The following is a 26,573-nucleotide window of genomic DNA, read 5'->3' as shown; positions in this document are numbered from 1 at the left end:
TTAAAATTACATTTTTATTAAAATTGACCCATAATTATTTATATTTTTTGTAATTTATTCTAAACCATATACAATTACAAGTTACAATTCGTCGTTCATGAAAGATGAAAAATAATTAACCCAAAAATGACCCGAACTAAACTCAATTTGTACCTGATTTGACAGGATTTGACTGAAACCTCAACGATTACCTGATTTCACATCCCTAGTTTCTTTTTCTTTTTACGGTAATATATGTTCGAACTTCAAAATATTTTTAATAATTTAATAGTGAATGTTTAGATATTTCTACAATTATTGTACTCAAAGTCGAGACCTCTAAAAATAACAACTATCATTTTAATTATTAAAATCATTTAATTCGTAACAATTATTTGTTTTCCCTTTACTTTATTAGGGTGATTTAAGATGATTGATAACATATTTGCTGGATTCACCCATCCCCACATGCATAAATAAATACTATATATTTTCTTGATGCATTTTTAACGATATTAACGCTACAATTTACATGATAACTCATCTATTCGTCATGTTGACATGATATTCTTTATTTCATATAACACATCACTAAATGAATTTTTGAAAGAAAGACTTGAAAATATTACCAAAAAGTACAGAAGAAAACATAGAAAGTATACAATTTCATCAATTGTGGTCAGTCCATCCGGAATTTAACAATATTGACCCAATTAATTTAAATTCAACAATTCGGTCATGATTTTGTAAAATTCGTAAATGCTTGAATATTTTTGAAAGGAGTGAAATGGCATTTTAATTAAAAAAATCAATCTATTTCCCGTTAATTGTTAAACTCTAAAAAAATTGTAAAACAAATTTTTAGTCCTTGGTATTTACAAATTTTTAGTCCACCGCTTGAGGCAATGGTCCAATCTTTAGTGTGGCTTGTGGACTTACGAATATTGGTACCGACACTCGAGATTTTGTGCTTGTGGTTCGCACTCTGTGCTCTGCACTTTTGCATGATTAAGGCAGCGGAAACAAGAGGAATCTCCACCCACTCTCCCTTCTTTTCCATGTCAACGTCTTCAGGAACCCTCACATACAAATCTCCAAAACCGTCTTGTAATAAGATGGTAAGAGTACCCATATCGGAGTTGTAACATTCCAACAACCGGGTCAATGACTAAAATATAAATTTTGGAAACTTGGTGCTCAATTTCGAAACAGGTAAAAAGTTCAGGGATTTAATTGTAATTTCTGTGCAGGATTGAATTGCAAGGAAGGAGGAATAGAGGGATAAGATGGTCATTTGTAAGGAAATAATTAAATTATGTTATGGTTATATATATTAACCCACGTGGAAATGTGGGAAGCAAATCTAAGCTTCCAAAGTTCTCTCCTCCTCCTCTTTTCTTCATACGTGAAGGTCTCTAAGACAAATGTGAGATTTCTTATTAGTTGAAATTTAAGTTGGGTTTTGTTCTTTAGATTATACTTAAGCTTAAGGAAAACTTAAATTACCTTAAAATTCAAGGATAAGAGAGTTGGATGGAATTAAAGAAAAGAAGGGAATAAGTGAAATTTTGATAGAAAGATATTAGTTAGATTTCAAGAACAAATTTGACTTGTCATTAGTGGAATTAAGAAGTATAAGGTGTTACAATTGGAATTAGAACATGTTGATGTTGAGTTTAAAGAAGTGATTATTGAGTAGAAATGAGTTTAAGTGTGTCTATGAAAGTTAGGAATATTAAAGGAGGTGAAAGATGAAGAGTTGAGATGAAAAGAGAGTGAATTTCGTGCTTAAAATGGAATTTTTGGGTTGTGTGCATCGATGCATCTTTAATGTGTATCGATGCACTCTCAAATAAATGAACATCGAATGCAATTGGTTCATCGATGCACCCCTTAAGATTAAAACATCGAAAGTGATTTGTGTACCGATGCACAGGTAGTGCATCTATGCACACGTTAAGGAATGCATCGATACACTGTAGAGTGCATCGATGCATACCTTCATTAAAAGATGAAAATAGCTTTCTTTTTAGCCTAAGGAGTGATAGTTTAAGATATATCAATTAAATATATTGATATGTATCAATGTATTACTATGTAGGTATAGAACGTAATCTTGTTCCAGAACAATCAAAGGATTAGAATCGAGTCAAAGCAAACAAGGCTAAGGTGAGTGCATACTAGTTATTATAGGATATTTTAATGGGAATAAGACTTGTGATCGGTCTATTTCCTATAGTAGAATGCATGAATGCATTAATATGAGCATGGATTTGACCTGGCATGTGTGTATTTAGTTATTGCTTATGTTATATGATATGTGTGAATACATGTTAGTGTAATAAATCATGTGAATTAATATAAATAACACATGTGATTATATAAATTATATGATAGGAACATCAGAGATTATGTGAATTGAGTTATGCGATCATATGAGGAATATGAATTAAATGGAAATGAACTATGTGCTTAAGTGATATGAATATGTGACATGAGTTATACGAAAATAAGTTAAGTGTTTACAAGTGCAGGTGAAAATGTTACGTGAAATAAGTGAAATGAATTATCCTAAAAGATAATGCCCATGTTATGTGAATTGAGAGCTATAGGTATAATTGGCATGCCAAGAGTCGAGGGATTATCAGTGGTCCTTCGGGACAAATTTTCAGTGCCCCTAGTGGGAATTTATTCGAGCTGTGGTGACATCATTAGTGCACAACCTCAGTGTACTCACATACCTCAGATTCTCAAATGTGTACATGGGCTAATAAGAAGTTAATAAAGATTATAAATTTGATATGATTGTTATGTAATTGTGTACTTGAATATGAGTGTATTGATTGCATGTATTGCATATGTTATTATCTATGTTAAAAATGATGTTTGTTTGATATTTTGGAATATAAGAGACTATAATGAACTTTTATGATATGTTTCAAGTAATTACATGAGAAACGTTATGAATTCCATAAGTATAGGTATATGAAATAAAATGATAGATTATAGGATTATATGAATAGAATAATTATGATCATATGGTGAGAATGTACTTTGTAGGTGAACTAGTATAATAAAATTATACTAGGAAATGAGAATTTAGATAAATTAATTGAGATAAATAAATAATACATCAAATAGGAAATATGTATAGAAATAAGTTGTATAGTAAATTCCATATGTTTTAATGAAATGATGATCTAAAGCTGGTTTAATTCTTAAGTGATATAAAACATAGTACAAACATCTAGGAAATGAAGTCATATGGGAATATTATAGGAGTTAAGTTGTGATAAGTATGGTAATGTGTTTATGTGGAAAATTATGTGGAAAATGAGCTAATAGAATATAAAGAATTAGCACACAAGAATATGGAATAAAATATGTAACAAGAGTCTATAGGTAATATGGTAAATTGAAGGTTATGGAAATAATAGATAAGACAAATGACTATGGTAAAGAGATTATATAATTAAGAATTATGAAAAAAAAGGGATGATTCAAAGGATAACAGGAGATTGTAATATAAGTTGAGTGAGGTAAAATAAATGATTATATGCACATGAAACAGTATATTATGCTATATGATATGATGATATGTGTACATGTATAAATTGGTTGTCTAAATTGATATATGATGTTGCGTTATATATTTTTATATGAATTGTGAAATGTTCACGCATTATGGAATATAGGAAGTTCAGATTATACACGTTTTATGCCTCACTAAGTCTTTGACTTAGCGTGTGAATCTTTCACACGTAAGTTGGAAAGCGAGAAGATAAGCTAAAAGGAGCAAGACAGGTCAGACATCTTCCTTACTAAGTTCAGATCAGAAAAATAATAATTAATATGTATTTTGGTTCCTTTGAATATAGTTGGCACGTACTATTAGATTTGAATTGTATCTGCTCTGATAAGTTTGTAAACCTTTATTTTGAAATTATATGAAGTTTTCTTTTAATGGAAAATTTTTATTAGTTTGTACAAGTAAAGGTTTTGAAAGTTGATGTAACACCTCGGACTCGGATCCGGGTCGGATACGGGTTGGGGTGTTACAGGAGTGGCGTCCCATACCGTGAGTTCAGGGTTATGACATGTTGGATAAAAGTTCATATTAACCATATTCTTTCCAATTAATGCATCCATCTTCGAGTCATCTAGTTCCACTCCCAGACTTCCCATCAAAGCTTCAAGCAATTTCTTCACCATGTCATGTACATCTTCAAATATTGAAGGGCATCATCCCTACAAGCACCAAGGAATTGGTACTCCAAGCTGAAAAATTTTCTGGTTGATTTGGGATTTTAAAGTTCTCGTGCAGATAACTCCTTATTCATCAAACATAACAATAGTACTAGCACGTATGTATTAGCCTATGTTGATGATATCATTGTTACAGGAGAAAAAATGAGGATGTTGAGCAGGTTGTGAAGTTACTAGGAGAGAGGTTCTCACTCAAAGACTTGGGCATGCTTAATTTTTCCTTGGAATTGAAGTAAAGTGCGTTGATGATGCAGTCTTCCTCAGCCAGAAGAAATATATAATGGAACTGTTAGATAAGTCAGGAATGAGCAAGGCCACAACAACTCCAACTCCTATGGTTGCATCGATTAAACTATCAAGTAATGATGCAGGTAGTTTATTAGAAAATGCGAAGGAATATTGCAACTTGGTTGAGTCCTTGTTATATGCGTGTCATACAAGGCCAGACATAGCTTATTGTGTGAATAAGCTAGCCCAGTTCATGCATACACAATGTGAACAACACTTGGTGGCATTCAAACGTGTGCTGAGATACCTTAAGGGGACACTCGATTATGGTTTGGTTTTTTTGCCAAGAACAGAACCATTTAAGCTTGTGGCCTTTGCTGATGCCTATTGGGGAAGCAGTATCGATGATTGAAGGTCCATATCAGGCACTTGTGTCTTCCTTGGTGGTAGTATGGTTCAGTGGAGTTCAAAGAAATAGAAGATAGTTTCGAGGTCCACTACAGAGGCTGAGTACAAGAGTCTAGCTGATGCCACCTCTGATATCATTTGGCTTGAAGCATTGCTGTGTGATATGAAGGTTCGAGTTCAAGCTGCTTCAGTTGTGTGGAATGACAACACAAGTGCAATTGCAATGAGTGCTAATTCAGTTTACCACTCTAGAACAAAGCACGTGGAGTTAGACATACACTTCGTGAGGGAATGAGTTGCTGCAGGAAAGCTTTAAGTGAACTTTGTACCTTCTGAACATCAAGTGGAAGACGGGCTTACTAAGGCATTAACGAAAGATAGATTTGTTCAGTTTAGGCAAAGGATTGGTGTGCTTTCATTTCTTGAAGTTGAGAAGAGAAAAATTAGGGGGAATATTGAAGTAAACGTTCTAGAATGAATATAGAAGTAATCTGCTGTGTGTGTGTAAAAGTGTAGTGCAGTAAGTTGTTAACATTATGTTACACCAGTTTACCAGCTTAGGTAGTTGGTTATCACATGTATATAAACCTTGCTTTCGTTAATGAAGAATCAAGAAGCTTTCTTAAGATTTCTGTATTCTTTACACAATCTACTAAGAAAGAAAAGAAAATACGGTTCATAGATATATTTCAGTACCTGCACTCAACAGGCCATTGTTGCAGAGCTTCAGCATCATTGGTGTAAGCCATGCTAATGTAGTCTTTCCATTCCAAAGCTTTCTCCTTCTCAGGGACAAAAATCGGGCCGTGCTTGACTAATGGGGATGGGCTCACTTCTTTGCGATACACAGCTTTTTTTATGAAGGCAAGCCAAAGAAGTTATGTACCGTCTGCTCCAGGGACTCGAGTAATTGTACAGGAATTCCATGGTTGATAACTTGGAAGAATCCAAGAGTCTCAGCAGCTCTAACAATCTGATTCACCACTTCATCATGGTCGGGACCATCAAGCCTGGACAAATCAATGGGTGGAAATAAACATTTGGTTGCATTGTTCTTATCGATTTGCTCGGCGGGTGGCTGAATATAAGCCTGGGGCACCTTTGAAATGCCAGAGTCCACAATTCCTTTGACGCCATTGCCATCTCGGACGACAAAATTGAAGAGGGAGCTCTCATTATCAATACTTGGAGCCATCTGGGTGTAATGTGTTTAAGTAAGCTGTTGGGGTATTGCTTATTTGCTTCTGTATGTGCAGAGAGGATTGTTTGATATGAAACTGTGTTGCGGATGGACCAAAAGGAAGGAGGGGGCTACTTATAGTGCATGGATGGTTGATTATAATCATTAAAATATGAATCTTCAATGTTTCCCAATGAATAAAACTTAAGAACAATCCTTAGTTCTACGAAACAAAGAAAGAAACTGATACACTTTTTTAAATGGCAAATCCTTCGACGACAAGGTATAAGTCAAGCACCTGGCCGTCAAAGGAGAAACACAATATGACTCGGTAAAGCATCAAAAACTAGAAATATATGTACTGCATATTGCAAAGTTTCTTCAAAAGTAAAATGTCACATGTAACATTGTCCTGCTGAAAACTTCAATCCCATTGGCATCATAAGTTAAGAAGAAATTATTTTTTATTACTCATTCATGCACTATAAATAGCCCCCCTCCTTCCCTTTGGTCGATCCACCACACAATTTCATATCAAACAACCTCTTTGCTCATACAAAACAATTACTTACAGTTTCACACTCAAATGGCTCCATGTTTTGATAATCAAAGCTCCCTTTTTAATTTTGTTGTCCGAGATGGCAACGGCGTCAAAGGGACAGTGGATTCTAGCATTTCAAAGGTACCCTGGGCTTACATTCAGCCACCAGCCGAGCAAATTAATAAGAACAATGCCACCAAATGTGAGATTCTACCCATTGATTTGTTGAGCCTTGATGGTCCTGACCATGATGAAGTGGTGAATCAAATTGTTAGAGCTGCTGAGACTCTTGGGTTCTTCCAAGTTATCAACCGTGGAGTTCCTGAAGACGTTGACATGGAAAAGAAGGGAGAGTGGGTAGAGATTCCCCCTGTTCCCGGAGCCTTAGTCATCAATGTCGGTGATATGTTACAGGTTCGAATCAATATTAGTTTGTTTCATATTTATGGAAACTTCATGAGTATTGAGTAGAGTACAATCTGATCTAATACATAATTTATATGTATTCAGATATGGAGTAATGGAAGATACAAAAGTGCAGAATATAGGGTCCGCACCACAAGCACAAAATCTCGAGTGTCAATACCAATATTTGTAAGTCCACAAGGAACACAAAAGATCGCACCATTGCCTCAAGTAGTGGAGAAAGATGGAGTGGCTCGTTACAGAGAATTAGTGTTTTCAGATTACATGAACTGCTTCTTTGGGAATGCTCATGACGGAAAGAAATCCCTTGGGTTTGCTAAAACCAACTGATCTGCTTCAAGAAAAAGACGCATGCTACTTTATTCTTTCAGCTATTGATTTTTGGACAAGAGAAATGCTCTTATGTAACAATAAATTAAAAGATGTTTTACTGTCTTTCTATAGTTTTTTTATATAAAAAAAATGTTGTAATGTAATTGCGATTCACAATTTTATTTGTTGCATGTCATAAAAAGAGTTGCATGAGCCAGCAAAATTAAGCATCAAATTTTACCTATTGTGGTATTACTTATCACTTCTGTAATTTGTTGGCATTACATATAACAAAGAATGCCACCTTGAAGGTAGTAAGCAGTCTGATTACTCATACGGCGCAAACACTATAGGCAACCTATGTTTTATTACAGGCACACCGTGAAACTAAGCATCATCGTCAGTAATAGTAACATAAATCAACCATGGAAGACAGTGGTTTCAATCGTCTTGCTGGTGCACTTGACCGGTGCATCAAACTTGGTGAAGAGTCTATAGGAAGACACCAGTGACAACACAACATAACAAAATACAGTGATAAATGTGATGATCACTGATGTTGTGGCTTTGTGACAGAAACCAGAAAATGAGCCACAAGCAGCACTCCAGGTGATTGCCGAGTCTCCTTTGTTTGCCAAATAAAGCACCTCCGTTGACACAGCAGCGGCACCCAGGATTATGTATGTGAGAATCTGCAGGAATATATAAAAAAAAAGATGAAAATCATTATGATGTTTAAAGGTTGATGTAATTAATGAAAAAGAAGTTAAATTAGATGACCTGATCGAGGAGGAAGAAAGTCCAAGCTCTAGGCATAGTTGAGGGACGAGGCATGAATGCAACAATAGCTGAAAGAAGGGAATAGCCTGCACAGATTCCATTTGCATGCACCAGATACCTTAAAAAGGTGGGGGGAAACAGTAAACTCTTTATGAGCTCATATTGATTCAGTTGGGTAACTACTTATTGCAACATGATAAAAGTCTTAGATTCAAGGTTAAAGAAGAACCTGAAAGCTCCAAGATCTGAGTAGGAAACCGAGCCGAAGTCATTGGACTGAGAGTCCTTGAGCATGACAACAAGGGCAGCAACCCCTAAAGCCATCGGCACCAAGCGCAGCATGGTCTCGGCAGTTCTCATGCTAGTGTTCACTTCTTCCTCATTTTCACTTCTCGAAGACCCCATTAAAGCCATTGGAGACCTTGTTGTAGCAGCAGCAACACCATTACCCTTTTCACTACTCTTCTCCATTGTTTCTCTCTTTCTTCTTCTTCTTCCTTGTTCTAGCTGTTGATATTGGAAATATGTATATACAGATGTGGTTTGAATACCTTATTAATGGGATTTAGGTAAGGTAGCTGGTGAAATCAATGAATGACATTCAAGGCATGCAGCCACACTTCCCCATGTGCATTAAATAGAACAAAGCCTTCCTCTCTATCACATAAATGGTGTTATGGTTTAAGGTCTGTTTGTTTCACTTAAAATATTTTTCGAAAAATGTTTTCCTCATTTTTCAGTGTTTGGTTTAAGGAAAACTGGTTGGTAAAAGTAAAATATTTTCCTGATCAAATATAATTTCCTTTGTATTTTCTAGAAAATGATTTACGGTTTGATTTTCCGTAAGTCATTTTCTTTACTTTTCGCTTCAAAAAATAAATACTCAAAATAATTTTATTTTATGAATTTAATATTAATAAAATAGTTTAATATCATTTTTAATCAAAATATTAATTTTTAAAATTTTTAAAATATATTTATTAATATTTCTAATAATATAATATAATATTTTTAATATTATAATAAAATAATCAATTATATTATAATAATATAATATATTATATTTTTATTTTAATAATATATAATAAATTATTAATAAAATTTATTTTATTTATTAATTTCATAGAAATAATATTATTAAATTATTAATAATGAATAATATTATTTATATATTTAATATCAATATAATGATCTAATAATATCTTAATAAAGATATTTAAAATATACTAATTAATATTTTTAAAATATAATATAACACTATTACTTTAATAAATAATTAATATAATTTATAATATTTTAATTTCAATAAAATATACAAATATTTTTATTTTTATTAATAAAATTATAAAAATAATATTTTAATAATAAATAAATTATAATAATATTTTAAAAATAATAATATTAAGTTTTATGATAAATAATATTATTTATTGTATTTAATATTTGTAAAAAAATATTTTTTAAAAATTTCATCAACTAGTAAAAAAATGATTTAAACAACATCTCTCAAACATCGTAAAACATTTTTCAAAAAATATTTTCTAAAAAATATAATTCATTTTACAGAAAATATTTTTCATAAAACGTTTTGAGTAAAACAAACGGAGAGTAAGTTACCATCCTCCGTGCTTATCTTCATTCCATCAAATTCTCGTTAATGCATAAATTTCATTTAACACGGTCTTCCATTCCATTGATCATGTGTCAAGTCAAGCATTAAATGGCTACTAAGTACTATTTAATTTATTTATGTCCTATCAATTTCAATCTATGCATAGAATATGAAATTGACCTCCCTTTCCTTCTCATTTGGGGCTAACTACAAACCACACATAAGAATATTTGTTTGTTCATGGGCATTGGGCCGAGATCACCCTGTGATGAGGACCATATTGCAATGTATAGATTCCCTGCCTCTAGTTACTGAGATGCATAAATCAAAGATGATTTTTATAAGCAACAGATTAATTGAGTTTGTTGAGTACTCATTAACACTAATATTTTGACAAGCACAAGGCTTGAATTTCACCGGCAATCCCATTTGATGGTTATAAAAGTACCATTTTTAGTCCCTTGGGTGGCATGCCAGACCTTGAACTGAGTTGGCATTCCTCAACTAAACTTTTTTTTTTCGATTTTAAGAACTTTAAGCACCTTCAAGTAGAACTCCATGGCATTATCTACAATCAAATGCTTCTAAATATAATTCAAACTCATTGACAACTCATTACATCACACTCTTTTGAATGAATTGATACTCATGTTTCAAGGACTCAAACTTATGAAATGGTTTAGAATCTCCATCTTATTTCAACACATACGTACTTCATATGAGAATTAGGCTTGGATTCCTTGAAATTGATCTAAGAATTTTGCCTAAAAATATCAACTTTCACTTTTAACCCCACTGTCATCTTCCTTAAATCAAACAATCTTAAGAAGCTTAGACAAATTTCATACATTTAACATTAAGGTGGCGTTTGGTTCGCTGGAATGTTTATGAGGGAATTGGAATTTGTAAAGGAATTGTAATCCAATTCCATATTCTGTTTGGTTGGCAGGAAATGTAATTGGAATCCAATTCTATATTCTGTTTGGTTCGCAGACATGTCAGATGAATTTGATTTTAGTAATGTAAAATGACAGAATTGTTCTTCTTATTTTTTTTTGCTTTATTTTAGTTTATTTTACAACTTACATGTAGTAATATATTATAAAAAATTTAAAAAATATTAAATTTTATTTTATTGATTGATTATTCATTTCAATAAATTGTAAAAATCATGCTAATAAACATTATAAGTTAAAATCATCGCAATCAAAATATGTTAATAAGTTACCAAAAGATAGAGCAATATTTCGATACATTCCAATCGGAGTATGTTAATTAGTTACCAAAAAATATACCAAAAACTATTTTTATTCAATATATGAATTAGAAACTTGACCCGACACGACTCAAAATAATAATAAAAAATTATTTTTTATCAATAAAAACATTGACTTAATTGAAAAAAATTATATATAGAGGGGTATTATTGTAATTATTCCTAAATATATAAGGTAAAATTATATATTTTTTTTCGGGTCAGTCCGGTTTTTTTCACCCTAAACCCGACCCGACCTGACTCGAATATCACACTTAAAAAAACCCGACCCGACCCGAGTATCACACTTAAAAAATCCGACCCGACCCGAACAAAATAAAGTTTCATCCGACCCGACCTGAAATAATAAAAAATTAATTTTATTTAATAAAAACAGTGACTTAATCCGACCCGACCCGAATTATATATATTTTCGGGTCGGTCTGTTTTTTTTTTCACCCTAAACCCGAACCCGACCCGACTCGACCCGAATATCACACTTAAAAAAACCGACCCGAACAAAATAAAGTTTCATCCGACCCGACACGAATATATGAATTAGAAATTCTACCCGACCCGAAATAATAATAAAATATTTTTATTTAATAAAAACAGTGACTTAATCCGACCTGAATTATATATATTTTCGGGTCGGTCCGGTTTTTTTCACCCTAAATCCGAACCCGACCCGACCCAAACAAAATAAAGTTTCATCCGACCCGACCCGAATATATGAATTAAAAATCCGACCCGACCCGAAATAATAAAATTGTTTTTATTTAATAAAAACAGTGACTTAATCCGACCCGACTTGAATTATATATATTTTCGGGTTGGTCCAGTTTTTTTCACCCTAAACCCGAACTCGACCCGACCCGACCCGAATATCACACTTAAAAAAACCCGATCCGACCCGACCAAAATAAAGTTTCACCCGACCCGACCCGAAATAATAAAAAAATATTTTTATTCAATATATGAATAAGTTACCAAATGATTGATAAGGGTAGTATGGTTAAATTTCAATTCCCTCCAACAAGGGAATTGAATTCCATCAGGGATTCTAATTCCCTTGAAAAACTTGAACAAAACATGGGAAAGTGGTAGAATTGAATTTCAATTCACACCAATTCTATGGGATTCCATCCAACCAAACGCCACTAAGAGTATCTGTCGCAACCGTCTTTCGGTTGTGCCCCGGAATTGGGCTTCGACTTGGATTAAATGAATTGGAGTCGCCACCGACCACTTTAAAACGAATTTAGGTGGGCCGGATACCATCTTACCTGATCTGCGTCGTACCAGAAACGTGTCGGGTTCGGGAGTCGGTTACGGTCAAGGAAGGATTAGCACCCTTGAACCGCCCTTTCGGTACCAATTTAATTTGTCGGTTGTCTTTAATTGCGAAAATTAGAATTTAAATTAAAATTAAATTCATTCGATCCGAATTACTTACCATTTGATCGGCTGAAATCATGACTGAAACAAAATACGTCAGATAAAAAGCGAAAACAAAATGCTAATAAATAAAAAAAAAATATAAAAAATAATAATAATAATGAAAGAAAGAAATAATAAAATAATAATAAAAGGTTAAATTTAAAAAAAATATTTAAAAAGTAAAATAAAAAAATAAAGATAAAATTTAGGATCAAATTGGAACAAATTGAGCTTAATGAATTAGAAAATGAACTGCAAAAGAACAAATAAAAAGTTAGGGGACCAATTCACAGAATATAAAAAAATATAAATAGGGACCAAATTGATTAAATTGCAAATTCGGGGTCAAAATTACAAATAGTGACCAAAATGAAAACCGATCCAAAATACCAGGGACTGCGGAGAGGATTTAAAAATCTTCTATTTGCAGATCAATCCTTCGTAAAACGACGCCGTTTTGAATTTCGTATTTAAAGCCGAAAATAGGGTTCTATTTCTTCATTTCTCTCATTTGGTCTCTCTGCGCTCTCTCTCTGCGCTCTCTCTCGTCTCTCAAACTCTCTCAAATGGGAGATATCAGGCCACAGCTCCGGTGGTCTCCCCGTCGCACCGGCCACCATGCCGGCCACCGCCGGCGGTGGCCGAAAAAAAAACCATTTAGCCCGAAACACTCGCCCTGTCACTCTAAACCCCGATCCGAAGCCTGTTTCCCCTAAAGGGACCCCAAACGGCGTAGATCTACGCCTAAAGTTCGGGTTTTTTTTTTTTACCTTAAAACCTACGCCTTCTGGTTTTCCGATAGCTTCTCCGAGGCCTTTGGTTGGTACTTCGGCTTTGTGTATTTGGTTGTGTTCGACCTTTGTTGTTGGTCGATTTGATGGTGTCGTTTGTGTGATGGCTGTGTGTGTATGACTTGGGTTTGGTTGGTTTTGTGTTTGGTTATTTTGGGTTGTTTTCAGGTTTTTTATGTGCTGTTGACTCGATGGAGTCTTGTTTTGTTACTATGCTTGTTGGTTCTCTCGTGAGTTCAGTGATGGTTGATGTTTTTGACCGTGCTGGTCATGTGGTTTGATGATTCTGGTTTTCTGTGGATGATCTGTTGTGGTACCGATGATCCTCTTCCCCTTTTGGTAATGGCTTGGTGGGGTCTTTATACCCACCGGTGGCCTGTTAGCTCCGAAATAGGGGCGATCGTGGCTGTTGTGACCGGTCACCCCGGGATGGGTCAGTCCCGGGGATCTCGGCCGGAAATCTCGCGCCGTCTGTGATTGTTGGTGTGACTTCTGGAATATTCCTTGATTTGATCTCGACCGTTGGATTGGGTCAGATCCAACGGTCCAGATCTGGCTGCACAAATGAGGTCTTAGGGTTTTCCCTGTGCGCCGCCTGTTGACATGTGCCTGGGTTCTCAGACCATACCTTTGCTGGGCTGGTTCAGGCCCGTTCTGACTTATTTGGACCTCATTTTGGACCTGAAACAAAATCAAAATAAGTTAAAAATGAAAAATAATAATATAATAATAATAATAAATAATAACATATATATATACATAAATATTTTCAAAACATATAATATATAATTTTCAAAATGTTTTTTTCTTAAACTATAATATACGAATGTTTTCAACATGTTTTCAAAAATATTATATAAGTTTTCAAAAACGTTTTAAAACTATATAATATATAAATGTTTTCAAATGTTTTCAAAACTATAATATATGTGTTTTCAAAAATGTTTTCAAAAATTATATATATAATTTTTCAAAATGATTTTAAAAATTATATATTATATATATGTTTTTAAAACGTTTTTTTTTTAAAAACTATACATTATATAATTTTAAAAACTATTAAAAACAATATATTATGTATGTAGTTTTAAAATATGTATATATATATATAAATATGTATGTATGTACATATAAAGGAAAAAAAAATATGTCGATGAAAATTAGTGTCTACAGCTGCCCCTCTTTGTCCTTTTTCGTGGAACGAAAAATAGGACAAAGATAAAAAGACACAAATTTTCGTTCTGCGGAGTTGAAAAATAACTCCCTGTCGTCTTGGGTTGCGGATGGCTTCTCCGTCGCGAAGTCGAGTCCATCTCGAAATGATAGAATTGAAGCCGCCGTTCGGGATTTGAATCGGGATGTGGCTTCTTGTTGTAGTCCGCCTCGATCTTTTCTCGGTTTAAAGATCTGGGTTGGAAAATTCGACTTGAAAGTAGTTTCTTGACTCCACCCTGTGGTTGATAAGCCCTCGAGCTGAATAAAATCGAACCTCGAAGGTCTTCGTTGACGAATAGCTTTTCTCGTCTTAAGCTATACTGCCGGAGAAACGGTTGATTGTCACTAAGTCACGGCTGACCCATGTCTTCTTCTCGATTTGAAAACCTTAATTGCAGCCGAACAGTAGTGATTGAGGTATCGTTGAGCTGAATAGAGTCGAACTCGACAATTTTATTGACAAATAACCCTTCTTGCCATGATAAATGATATGACTTCGAAGTTGAGTGTAATCGAACTCGGGAGTCTTTGGCAGATAGCCCTTCTTGACTTAAGCTATACTGCAAATGATATGCCTTGGAGCTGAGCGTAGTCGAACTCGAAGGTCTTTGGTTGCCAGATAACTCTTCTTGACTTAAGTTATGCTGCAAATGGTGTGCCCTCGAAGCTGAGTGTAATCGAACTTGGGGGTCTTTGGTGGGCAGATAACCCTTCTTGACTTAAGTTATGCTGCAAATGGTGTGCCCTCGAAGCTGAGTGTAATCGAACTCGGGGGTCTTTGGCAGATAGCCCTTCTCGACTTAAGCTATTCTGCAAATGATGTGCCTTGGAGCTGAGCGTAGTCGAACTCAAAGGTCTTGGTGGTCACAGATAACCCTTCTAGCCTTGAGTTATGCTGTAAATGATGTGCCCTCGAAGCTGAGTGTAATCGAACTCGGGGTCTTTGGCAGATAGCCCTTCTCGACTTAAGCTATTCTGCAAATGATGTGCCTTAGAGCTGAGCGTAGTCGAACTCGAAGGTCTTGGTGGTCACAGATAACCCTTCTAGCCTTGAGTTATGCTGTAAATGATGTGCCCTCGAAGCTGAGTGTAATCGAACTCGGGGTCTTTGGCAGATAGCCCTTCTCGACTTAAGCTATTCTGCAAATGATGTGCCTTGGAGCTGAGCGTAGTCGAACTCAAAGGTCTTGGTGGTCACAGATAACCCTTCTAGCCTTGAGTTATGCTGTAAATGATGTGCCCTCGAAGCTGAGTGTAATCGAACTCGGGGGTCTTTGGCAGATAGCCCTTCTCGACTTAAGCTATTCTGCAAATGATGTGCCTTAGAGCTGAGCGTAGTCGAACTCGAAGGTCTTGGTGGCAGATAGCCCTTCTGGCCTTGAGCCAAGCTGCAAATAGTTTGTTTAAAAATGACTTCCCTTTACGGGTCGAAAAACGGTCATGATTCTTCCATTGGTTCCCCTAAGCTGGTCTGGGAAAACCTACTGATAAATTCTGACAGCCGGATATCTTCTGTCGTGGAATTGAAATCTGGCTTGAAAGTGTTAACTGAAAACATGTTGCTCCTGGTGAATTTGAACCGAACTAGATTTGATCTGAATTGGTTCTCGAACCCATCTGAGATCTGTAGTTATGTAAAGTCGCTTGAGGTGTTGCTGCTGAGTTACACCCTCGTCCTTTAAAGGTGCTTGCAAGTCGAGTAACCTTCATCCTGAAGTCGAAGCTTGACTCTGACAGCTACAAAATTATGTATGCTAAAATGATGAATGTGATGCCCCTAAGTATGTCTAAGATGCATGCAACATGAATAAATTATGTGTTATTTCTTGGATGGAGTCTCGTGCTTTGCCTGCCAATCTGGTCCATGGAATCGATCGTGCCCCATTTGCTTCTCGGGCTTGGGCTTTACAGACATTTCATATCTGAGATCGTTCTGTTTGAACACGTTTTTTTCCTTTTTCTTGTTTCAGGAGAGAGAAATGTAAAGTATTGTTCGCAATTGAATCAAATTGTAAATGTGAGTTCAAAAAATATCAAAGGAATCAAGAGCTCTTTTAATGCTTTCAGAGTTACAAATCTTTGACAAATGTTCAAAGGGACAAGTCGGCTTTAGGTTGACCTCATTTCTAAGGTTTTTGGTAAAAACGTCATTTAAAATATCGCAACATGCTTTGGCACTTTAATTGGGTGCGGACAAAATGACGCAACTAGCATGATCAATTACTAGACCTTTTATCTCAGTCCTCTGAAATCTTTCATTTGTTCAAGCTTTGTAGGCTCTTCCAGGAAAGGCAGTGCAAAAAATATCGGTCTAAAAATGAAATTCTTGAGTGCTCGTGTGTAGTTGACTATAACAGGTGTTCCTTAACTCCCTTAGTCCATTTTACCAAAAATTTCTTAGATAAATTTGATTTAATTTGTCATTATCTGGCTAGCTGAATCCATAAAGCCGGGGTATTTAACCAATTGCCTTAGAGGGACAACTTAACATTATAATCACTCTTTTCAAGTCAACTGAAGGGTTCATCTCATCACAGAGTTTTCAACCTGACAAGAGCAGTGGAGCAAACACCGAATTGCCAAGTGTCCGAGCAATGTCATGGTTTGAACGTAATCTACTCATAAGGCCAGGGCTTTCAAGTTTCCTCTATAACCAATTGCCTTAGCGGAATAGCTCAGTTTTTACGGATTTAATTTCTTAAGATTGTTAAGAAGAACCTGTTATAGCCTAGGTATTTGTTGAAAGTCAACAATTTCATCTTTAGAGTTTAATTTTCAAGCAGCTGACCTAAACTAGATTCACGTACTCGACTCTTTCATTTGTAAAGATCATCATCGTCATTGAACATCTTAAAAAACATAGTAATTGTCATATGCAAATGATGCCCCATGTTGTCCGTACCTTATGAAAGGGAAATTGGTTAATTCTAAGAACTGGATAAGGTCAAAGTCCTTGTTTTAAATCATGTTACTTCGTCAAAGATTCGTAACTTTGAACCGTTTACAGAGTTTCTTAATTCAGATGATATTCAAAGAATTGTGAGTTTGCAAATGTGATTCATTGCTTACAACCTTTAAAGTAACATAAATTTTGATTAAAATGTCTTTACAAAAACTTGAGAAAAAAAATGGAAGAAAAACAAAGTCAAACAGAATGCCTCAAATGATGAAATGATATCCCTCACTTGGATGCCCCCAAGTTGTTGAAGTCGATCCAGTTCTGGTTGCGCATCTTTTGTACAACCCTCTTGAATGCGTAACAGTTCTCAATTGTGTGCCCTGGGACTCCGCCGTGATATTCACAATACGCATTCTCATCATACCACTTGGGGTATGGGGGCTTCATGGGTTCTACTAGATATGGTGACACCACATGGGTGTCAAGAAGTTGCTGGTAAAGCTCTTTGTAGGTCATGGGAATTGGGTCGAAATGTTCCCTTTCCCTCCTGGAATCTGTTTAGAAGTACCTAACGGTACAGCTGCAGTTGATTTTGGGCTGGAGATTGTAACACCTTTGCTGGAGTGTTTGATGTTATTAACCTCTCCATCCCTCTCCCTCATAGGAGGCTTCTTACTGGCTTCCCCATCCTTAATCTTGCCTTGCTTTATGGCCGACTCAATCATTTCTCCGGCTATAACCAAGTCTGAAAAGCTTCCTGATGTGATCGCCACCAGATGCCCGAAGTATGGAGCCTTCAGAGTCTGCACGAAAAGTTTCCGAGTTTCCTTTTCATCTAACGTGGATGAACTTGCACAGCCAAGTCCCTCCATTTTTGTGCGTACTGCCTGAAACTCTCGTTATGCTTCTTTTCCATGTTTTGTAGCATAACTCGATCTGGCCTTATGTCATTGTTATGCTTGTATTGTTCCAGAAATGACTTGGCCAGGTCCTTCCAGGTCTTGATATTTGATCGGCTTAGCTGGTTGTACCACCGAATGGCTGAGCCCGACAGACTATCCTGAAAGCAGTGGATCAGAAGTTGGTCGTTTCCTCCATATCCTGTCATCTTTCGGCAGAACATGGTGATGTGAGTGGATGGGCAACTATTCCCGTCAAACTTCTCGAACTCCGGGACTTAAATTTCGGGGGAAGAACCAAGTCCGGGACTAGACTAAGTTCCGCTGCATCGATTTCATGGTAGTCACGGTCTCCTTTGACTATATTCATTTGGTCCTCCAATTGTTTGATTTTTTCCTCCATCTTCCTCGCTTTTTCCTCTTCGTCCAAATCCGGTACATGGTAATAACCCGGATTGTTCTTAGGGTTGAATACAGAGGACGAGGGCTTTGCTTTTGCAGCAGATGAGTCCCCTCGAAGTTCTGGTAAGATTTCAGGTGAGATAACCACCTGTGGGGTAGGTTGTATAGTTACCCCTTCCGATGAACCTGCCCCAGGCGCACTGGTCTGTTGTAAGCCAACTAACTTGGCAACGATCTGATCAACCAAGGACTCTTGGTTCTTTGTGATTGTTTCCAGAGTATTTCGACTGTTCTGGTTTATTTTGTCTTCTAGTTCCTTTTGTAGTTTTAACATATTCTCCTCGATTGTGTAATTCTGGCTTCCATCCTCTTCTTCTTCAAACGAGTGTTATGTGGATGGGTGTGTCCAGTACTTGAGGCGGTGTATCCAGTATTTACTCCTTTTGATGAGACATGTATATTAGTTAATGTGAATGCAAACAAAATGCACAAGAAATAAGAAATGCAAAATGTCTAAATATGTGATGCATGAAATGTCTGAGGCATTGATCCAAAAAATGTGCCTGTTATTCTGAATAACCCTTATTGGTGACAAAAGTGCTACGTCTGAAGAGACAAAAAACTCTTTTTGATGGTACGAATCCTGTACAGCTTCTGACAAGTTGATTCGTCTTTTCCACTAGTTGAATATCCTGCCGAACCATCTCGGCTCCTTTGGCTAAAATGTGCAAATAATGAGATGCTTGCCCCCAAAAGGTCTCGAAGGACTGCATCTCCGGCTCTCACTATCTGTCGAGCTTGTTTCTAAAAATGCCATTGGAGCGAGAGAAACTATCCAAAGCTTGCTTCTTGAATTCATCAGCAATGGCATCCCGCTCAGTTAGGGTTTCACCATCTTGTTCTTGTAGTTTTTTTAAAAGGAGCGACCGGGTCAGTGACCTTTTCCTCGTATTGCCCCTGCAACTTTGCCTTTGAGTATTCTCTGACCACGGCTGGACTTCTGAGCTTTTTATCTCTTTGTATTGTAACCCCTTTGTCCATTAATATTGATTATTCATGTTTAACAAACATATTTTTGGTGGATCAACATCCCGTTTTAAATGATGCGAATGATGAAAATAAAATAAAGAAAACAAAAATAAAAAGAGTTAGTGAGGTAAATCAAAACAAAAATGAAAAAATCCTACCCACATGATATCTACCCCACATGCTTTAATTCCTATCCGGACATGATCTCTATCCCGTATGCTAATTTCAAACAAATCCTAACCGCATATTTGTCTAGTTCGCATGCTTTGAACAGAAATAAAGTAGGAAATAAAATATCCTAGGGTTTGGAATGAGGTTTTGGGGCGGGCTCTAATTCCCTGTACTCTCCCGGTTTAGGTTCTAAAAAACGGTACTCGAGTTCTCCTTGCTGGTGCCTCCTTAGGCTTACCAGACCCTTAGTCCTAAACCCATCACAGGCTTGTGTGGACTAAGTTAAACTCGAGAGGACACATTCCCTTATGCCCATACGGAGAATAAATTCACACGAAGGCATAAGGTATATGAATCCCGAAGGCTACTTGCTAGGCCCGCACGGTGAATAAATTCACACGAAGGCGTCGCTTTCACCCCCACTTAAAAGGGTTCGGAGCTCGGGTATAGAGCCAGAGATGGAAACTTTTCAAAAAATCTGAAATCATTGAAAAAAATGTTAGTACAACTATTTATTTCAAAAATAATCAAAGGTAAATAACTGGAATCGAATAAATAAATTTAAATTTAAATTTACAATTTTCGCATAAAAAGACAACCGAAAATTAATTCTGGCCTGACTCACTTACCTGTCCCCAGCGGAGTCGCCAAGCTGTCGCAACCGTCTTTCGGTTGTGCCCCGGAATTGGGCTTCGACTTGGATTAAATGAATTGGAGTCGCCACCGACCACTTTAAAACGAATTTAGGTGGGCCGGATACCATCTTACCTGATCTGCGTCGTACCAGAAACGTGTCGGGTTCGGGAGTCGGTTACGGTCAAGGAAGGATTAGCACCCTTGAACCGCCCTTTCGGTACCAATTAATTTGTCGGTTGTCTTTAATTGCGAAAATTAGAATTTAAATTAAAATTAAATTCATTCGATCCGAATTACTTACCATTTGATCGGCTGAAATCATGACTGAAACAAAATACGTCAGATAAAAAGCGAAAACAAAATGCTAATAAATAAAAAAAATATAAAAAATAATAATAATAATGAAAGAAAGAAATAATAAAATAATAATAAAAGGTTAAATTAAAAAAAAATATTTAAAAAGTAAAATAAAAAAATAAAGATAAAATTTAGGATCAAATTGGAACAAATTGAGCTTAATGAATTAGAAAATGAATTGCAAAAGAACAAATAAAAAGTTAGGGGACCAATTCACAGAATATAAAAAAATATAAATAGGGACCAAATTGATTAAATTGCAAATTCGGGGTCAAAATTACAAATAGTGACCAAAATGAAAACCGATCCAAAATACCAGGGACTGCGGAGAGGATTTAAAAATCTTCTATTTGCAGATCAATCCTTCGTAAAACGACGCCGTTTTGAATTTCGTATTTAAAGCCGAAAATAGGGTTCTATTTCTTCATTTCTCTCATTTGGTCTCTCTGCGCTCTCTCTCTGCGCTCTCTCTCGTCTCTCAAACTCTCTCAAATGGGAGATATCAGGCCACAGCTCCGGTGGTCTCCCCGTCGCACCGGCCACCATGCCGGCCACCGCCGGCGGTGGCCGAAAAAAAACCATTTAGCCCGAAACACTCGCCCTGTCACTCTAAACCCCGATCCGAAGCCTGTTTCCCCTAAAGGGACCCCAAACGGCGTAGATCTACGCCTAAAGTTCGGGTTTTTTTTTTTTTACCTTAAAACCTACGCCTTCTGGTTTTCCGATAGCTTCTCCGAGGCCTTTGGTTGGTACTTCGGCTTTGTGTATTTGGTTGTGTTCGACCTTTGTTGTTGGTCGATTTGATGGTGTCGTTTGTGTGATGGCTGTTGTGTGTATGACTTGGGTTTGGTTGGTTTTGTGTTTGGTTATTTTGGGTTGTTTTCAGGTTTTTTATGTGCTGTTGACTCGATGGAGTCTTGTTTTGTTACTATGCTTGTTGGTTCTCTCGTGAGTTCAGTGATGGTTGATGTTTTTGACCGTGCTGGTCATGTGGTTTGATGATTCTGGTTTTCTGTGGATGATCTGTTGTGGTACCGATGATCCTCTTCCCCCTTTTGGTAATGGCTTGGTGGGGTCTTTATACCCCACCGGTGGCCTGTTAGCTCCGAAATAGGGGCGATCGTGGCTGTTGTGACCGGTCACCCCGGGATGGGTCAGTCCCGGGGATCTCGGCCGGAAATCTCGCGCCGTCTGTGATTGTTGGTGTGACTTCTGGAATATTCCTTGATTTGATCTCGACCGTTGGATTGGGTCAGATCCAACGGTCCAGATCTGGCTGCACAAATGAGGTCTTAGGGTTTTCCCCTGTGCGCCGCCTGTTGACATGTGTGCCTGGGGTTCTCAGACCATACCTTTGCTGGGCTGGTTCAGGCCCGTTCTGACTTATTTGGACCTCATTTTGGACCTGAAACAAAATCAAAATAAGTTAAAAAATGAAAAATAATAATAATAATAATAATAAATAATAACATATATATATACATAAATATTTTCAAAAACATATAATATATAAATTTTCAAAATGTTTTTTTCTTAAACTATATAATATACGAATGTTTTCAACATGTTTTCAAAAATATTATATAAGTTTTCAAAAACGTTTTAAAAACTATATAATATATAAATGTTTTCAAAATGTTTTCAAAACTATAATATATGTGTTTTCAAAAATGTTTTCAAAAATTATATATATAATTTTTCAAAATGATTTTAAAAATTATATATTATATATATGTTTTTAAAACGTTTTTTTTTTAAAAACTATACATTATATAATTTTAAAAACTATTAAAAACAATATATTATGTATGTAGTTTTAAAATATGTATATATATATATAAATATGTATGTATGTACATATAAAGGAAAAAAAAATATGTCGATGAAAATTAGTGTCTACAGTATCAATTTCAATTACAATAATATATAAATAAAAAAGTAGAAACCAAAACTCATACGGCAATCTCCTCCAATTGCTTCTTAACACTCATATCAATCAATTTCGACCCTGAGTTACCAAACTTGGGTCAATCTTGGTTTTAATCCCAACAGAGAGTACTTGAGAACATGTATTTTGCTTTCGTAGAGAGCAAATAAAGCTATTATCAGTTTCGTTGCATTCCCACAAGTTGCATTCAATAACCCTCCAACTGCAACAAAATATATCAACTCCATCTCCATACTTAATATTTTATTACAAAAAGTTCGTCTTATTTTATAGAAGTTCGAAAACAGTTACCTGTTGGACCGGTGTAGTATGCAATTTTTAAAACAAAAATAGGTTTTTAGTAGAAAACATATATAGATCGATGAATATAGCTAATGGAAAGAGATCAATAACTCAGTGAGGAAACTGACACACTCGGCAAGCGGTGTAAGTCCAAGCAAACCCAAAGCAAATATCCAATGCTCTTCGAACATATTAAGTAAAACAGTGGCGATAACATCAAACTGCGATTGCTATTTTATGTAATAATCGTAAACATGGTTTAACTACTTACTCTACCAAACTTGTAGAAATCAGCAACAATGGCCAAAGGGATAGCAGGGAAGAGAGCAGCAAGCTTTGTACCAAGAATGACTCATTATCTAAGAACTATCGGAGCATCTGTAACCGAACATTCGAAACTAGAAACGGTCGATTTTTTCCGCAAAAGTGAAGTCGACGTGTTTTGAGCTGTCAGAATCCCATTATTCCATGAATTTATTTTTCAACAACAACAAGAGGAGAAGGAGTTAACGGGAGTTAAGTATTACGTCAGTAAAAATTAACGGGACGTAACGACAGAGACTTACTGAAAACAAGCTAAAAGTTCGATAATTGTATTGTATGTTTCAAAAGTTAGGTGACCAAAATGCAAGCTCTCTAAAAATTCGGAGACTATTTATATAATTTACCCTAAAATTTTACAATATTCGATTAGATGACATAAAGTATTAAATTAATAATTTTAAGAATGTCACGTTATATATTTTAGTATGCTTTGCACCATACGTGAGTTTCTCTTAATATTTGTTCATTAGTAGTTTGATCATACTTTTGGAACAATTAAGTACGAAATTAATATTTCAATAAAAAAATACAATATTAATATATTTGAATTAGATCCATCCCAAAAGATATAGACATGTGTTATTTTTTTTAAAAATGATGTATCTCAAATATTTTATAATAAAAAGAAATTATAAAATATCAAAATCTATCATATTACGATTGTTTCTTATAAAATAAAGTTTTTAAACATATAAAATTAAATTTTATTCATATGAAAAAATAATTTTTTAGACTAAATATATTTTTTCAAAAGTGTGGGACTCTTAAATTTAAAAGTCACTTGATGTGTCACAGGTTACCTATGCTAATGGACGGGTCTTATTTGAATGTGTATTATTAATAATATTAGTTTAACAGAAAGATAATCAATTATTCTTTAGTTATATGTGTATCTATTTTAAAAAAAAATTATTTTTTAAACCTTTTTTTACTAACTATAGCAAGTTGAAGGCCCAGTACAGGACACCTGTGAGCTATAATATTGGGCTTCCTCCTTCGCACTCAATTTTGGGCTTAGATTTCATTGACAGCCTACTAAGCCTCCAAAAAGAATGAAATAGATTCTATAATTATTTAATTGATATTTTGGGCTTAGGTTTTATAGATTCTATCAAGCTTAAGGATGGATCGAGGGGCCGGGCGGGGGCGGTCGTCGTCTCCTGAAAATTTAAAATTACCTTATATTTTAGACATTTTTCAATTGAAAATTTGTGTTCATCCCCTAAAATTTTATAAGTTCAAGTTCATCCCCAAAAATTTTAAAAGTTCAAATTCGTCCCCTTTAACATAAAATTCTACATACGTTCCTGACCAAGTCTACTAAATTTTGGTCTTAGGTTTCATAGATTATATCAAACGATCTCAGTGGCTAAGAGATTTGTTTTTATCCCTTGAGGTTCTGAGTTCGTGCACCACATATGCAGGGGTATGAAGGTTCATTGTCAACTGGCTGTGAGTCTTTAAACAAATATCACATTATATTCACCCTAAATTTATAAAAAAATAATTCTAATATTATTTTGCAGTGTTTATAATAATTGATTTTAACGTATACACCGTACAACTCTTGCCAAAGATGAAGGATCATTAATGCTATAGTTATCGTAATCGAATTGGACAACACGATAGAGCATGAAAAGTGTGAGATAAATGAGATATCAAGCAAAGGTTAAACATCAGCAAATTTCCCTTTCTTGCCCTAGGGTAGCTCTTGTCCTGGAAGGTTTTGCATAAAATTTGCCCTGCGTGCCATTTGCTGCAACATGCATTGAAAGTAAGGTCCGTGCTATGCATTCAAAGGGCGGCAATGGTGAAAACAACTTGAAATAATAAAAAAGATGTACGAAAACAACGTTTAGACGGACAAATTCCAAGACTTAGACACCCACAACTGGATTGGGTCCCCTCCCAAACGACGTGTTGATGCAGTCACGGTTTTCAACCACAGTATTTCGGATCCGCTGCTCACTGGTCATCGTACCTTTGGATGGTAGCTAAATTGCCCAGACTCAAAACCGTTCGGTCCTTGCAGTTGAGTATGGCTGTATGGGAAAGTTCGTTACTGTACATGACAGTACATGCCCCTTGCACTTGGTTGCTATGTATTAGCCAAACTTTTAAATTTAGAATTCTGTCGGTGGACTTATGTAGGCTTCATAAGTTTGAATTAATAAATTCATATACTATTTATCATATTTGATTAGAAAGGTTGACGAGTAAGATGATTATGTAGGTCGTTGATAATTCATCACTTCTGGTCTGAGTGAAGAATCATTGTTAGTGGTTGTGAAGGATAATTATTTAATGTTTAGGTTCTCAATCTTCATAAGGAGGTAGAAGAAGGATGAGTGAAAAAAGTGGTTTCAAATATTTCTCAAGTCTTGGTTAAAATGTTTTATAGTGACCCTTAGTGTTAGTATCAAACGTGGAATCATGATGACTACTTGTAGGTTGACAGACCTGATTGAATTGTCAATTGGTTTTACTTCTTACAAATTAAGTGAACATGTTGTAGATCATGTTAAAGTGTCGTACATTTTCTATGTCCGGGGACGTTCTTCCGAAATATCAATTGTGAAGAAATTCTCTTAAGATTTCATGTATAGAGTTTGATCTTACAGAAGATATACGAATGAGATACAACACAAAATAATATTGTTGAGAAGTTATAAATTTAAGATATAAATCATAAAATAAATGTAGAGGTAAACGTGATTATAATTATTGTATTTGAATTTTAAAATGCATCATCTCATATGAATAATCGTAAAAATCAACTAAATTAAACTTTAAAACCGTGGAAATCTCGTGACCTTGTTGGGTGACACAAGCCTTTGTCTCGAAGGAAGTATGGTCCCTTCCCTATGGCCAAAACAATCTTTTGCGATATCTTCTGCAATTAATAACTCATTTGGCATTTTTGGATTTACAATAGACATATCGTGTAAGGGCATTGCTTGTATGCATGAGGTAATTCCGGCTGCTTGGATAAGTGGTGGATCCAGAAATATTTTTTAAGGTGGACACATATAGGTTAGTGATGTTGGTTTTTTGGCAAAGTCCCACATTGGTTGTGTATAAGGAGAAGGGGAAATTCTTTTGTTATAAATAAAGACATCCTCCTCCTTAGTTAATCATCCCACAAATATAAGCATTCTTCTATATTAAAGGCTATTTGTATTCTTTCTCTCTT

At 35.5% G+C, this 26,573-nt stretch overlaps 2 protein-coding genes and 1 pseudogene across 2 annotated transcripts; 1 reads left to right on the top strand and 2 right to left on the bottom strand.

The window, feature by feature from the left end:
* Positions 1–864: 864 nt before the first annotated feature.
* LOC120155396 lies at positions 865–6,111 on the bottom strand (annotated as a pseudogene).
* A 536-nt stretch (positions 6,112–6,647) lies between these two features.
* Positions 6,648–7,358, top strand: LOC120155446 (scopoletin 8-hydroxylase-like). Its single transcript, XM_039166997.1, has 2 exons — positions 6,648–7,016; positions 7,113–7,358. The coding sequence occupies exons 1-2, from the start codon at positions 6,648–6,650 to the stop codon at positions 7,356–7,358; spliced, it is 615 nt and encodes a 204-aa protein (XP_039022928.1).
* A 345-nt stretch (positions 7,359–7,703) lies between these two features.
* LOC120155448 (CASP-like protein F16) lies at positions 7,704–8,710 on the bottom strand. The gene is made up of 3 exons (XM_039166998.1): positions 8,350–8,710; positions 8,121–8,238; positions 7,704–8,032 (listed from the first exon to the last, which is right to left on the bottom strand). Exons 1-3 carry the CDS (start codon positions 8,589–8,591, stop codon positions 7,760–7,762), a joined length of 633 nt encoding a protein of 210 aa, XP_039022929.1. The 5' UTR covers positions 8,592–8,710; the 3' UTR covers positions 7,704–7,759.
* Positions 8,711–26,573: the final 17,863 nt, after the last annotated feature.

The sequence above is a fragment of the Hibiscus syriacus genome, unplaced genomic scaffold, assembly GCF_006381635.1.
Source record: "Hibiscus syriacus cultivar Baekdansim isolate YM2019G1 unplaced genomic scaffold, ASM638163v2 tig00111191_pilon, whole genome shotgun sequence".
NCBI lineage: Eukaryota > Viridiplantae > Streptophyta > Magnoliopsida > Malvales > Malvaceae > Hibiscus > Hibiscus syriacus.
This window is presented reverse-complemented; position numbering and strand designations above follow the sequence as displayed.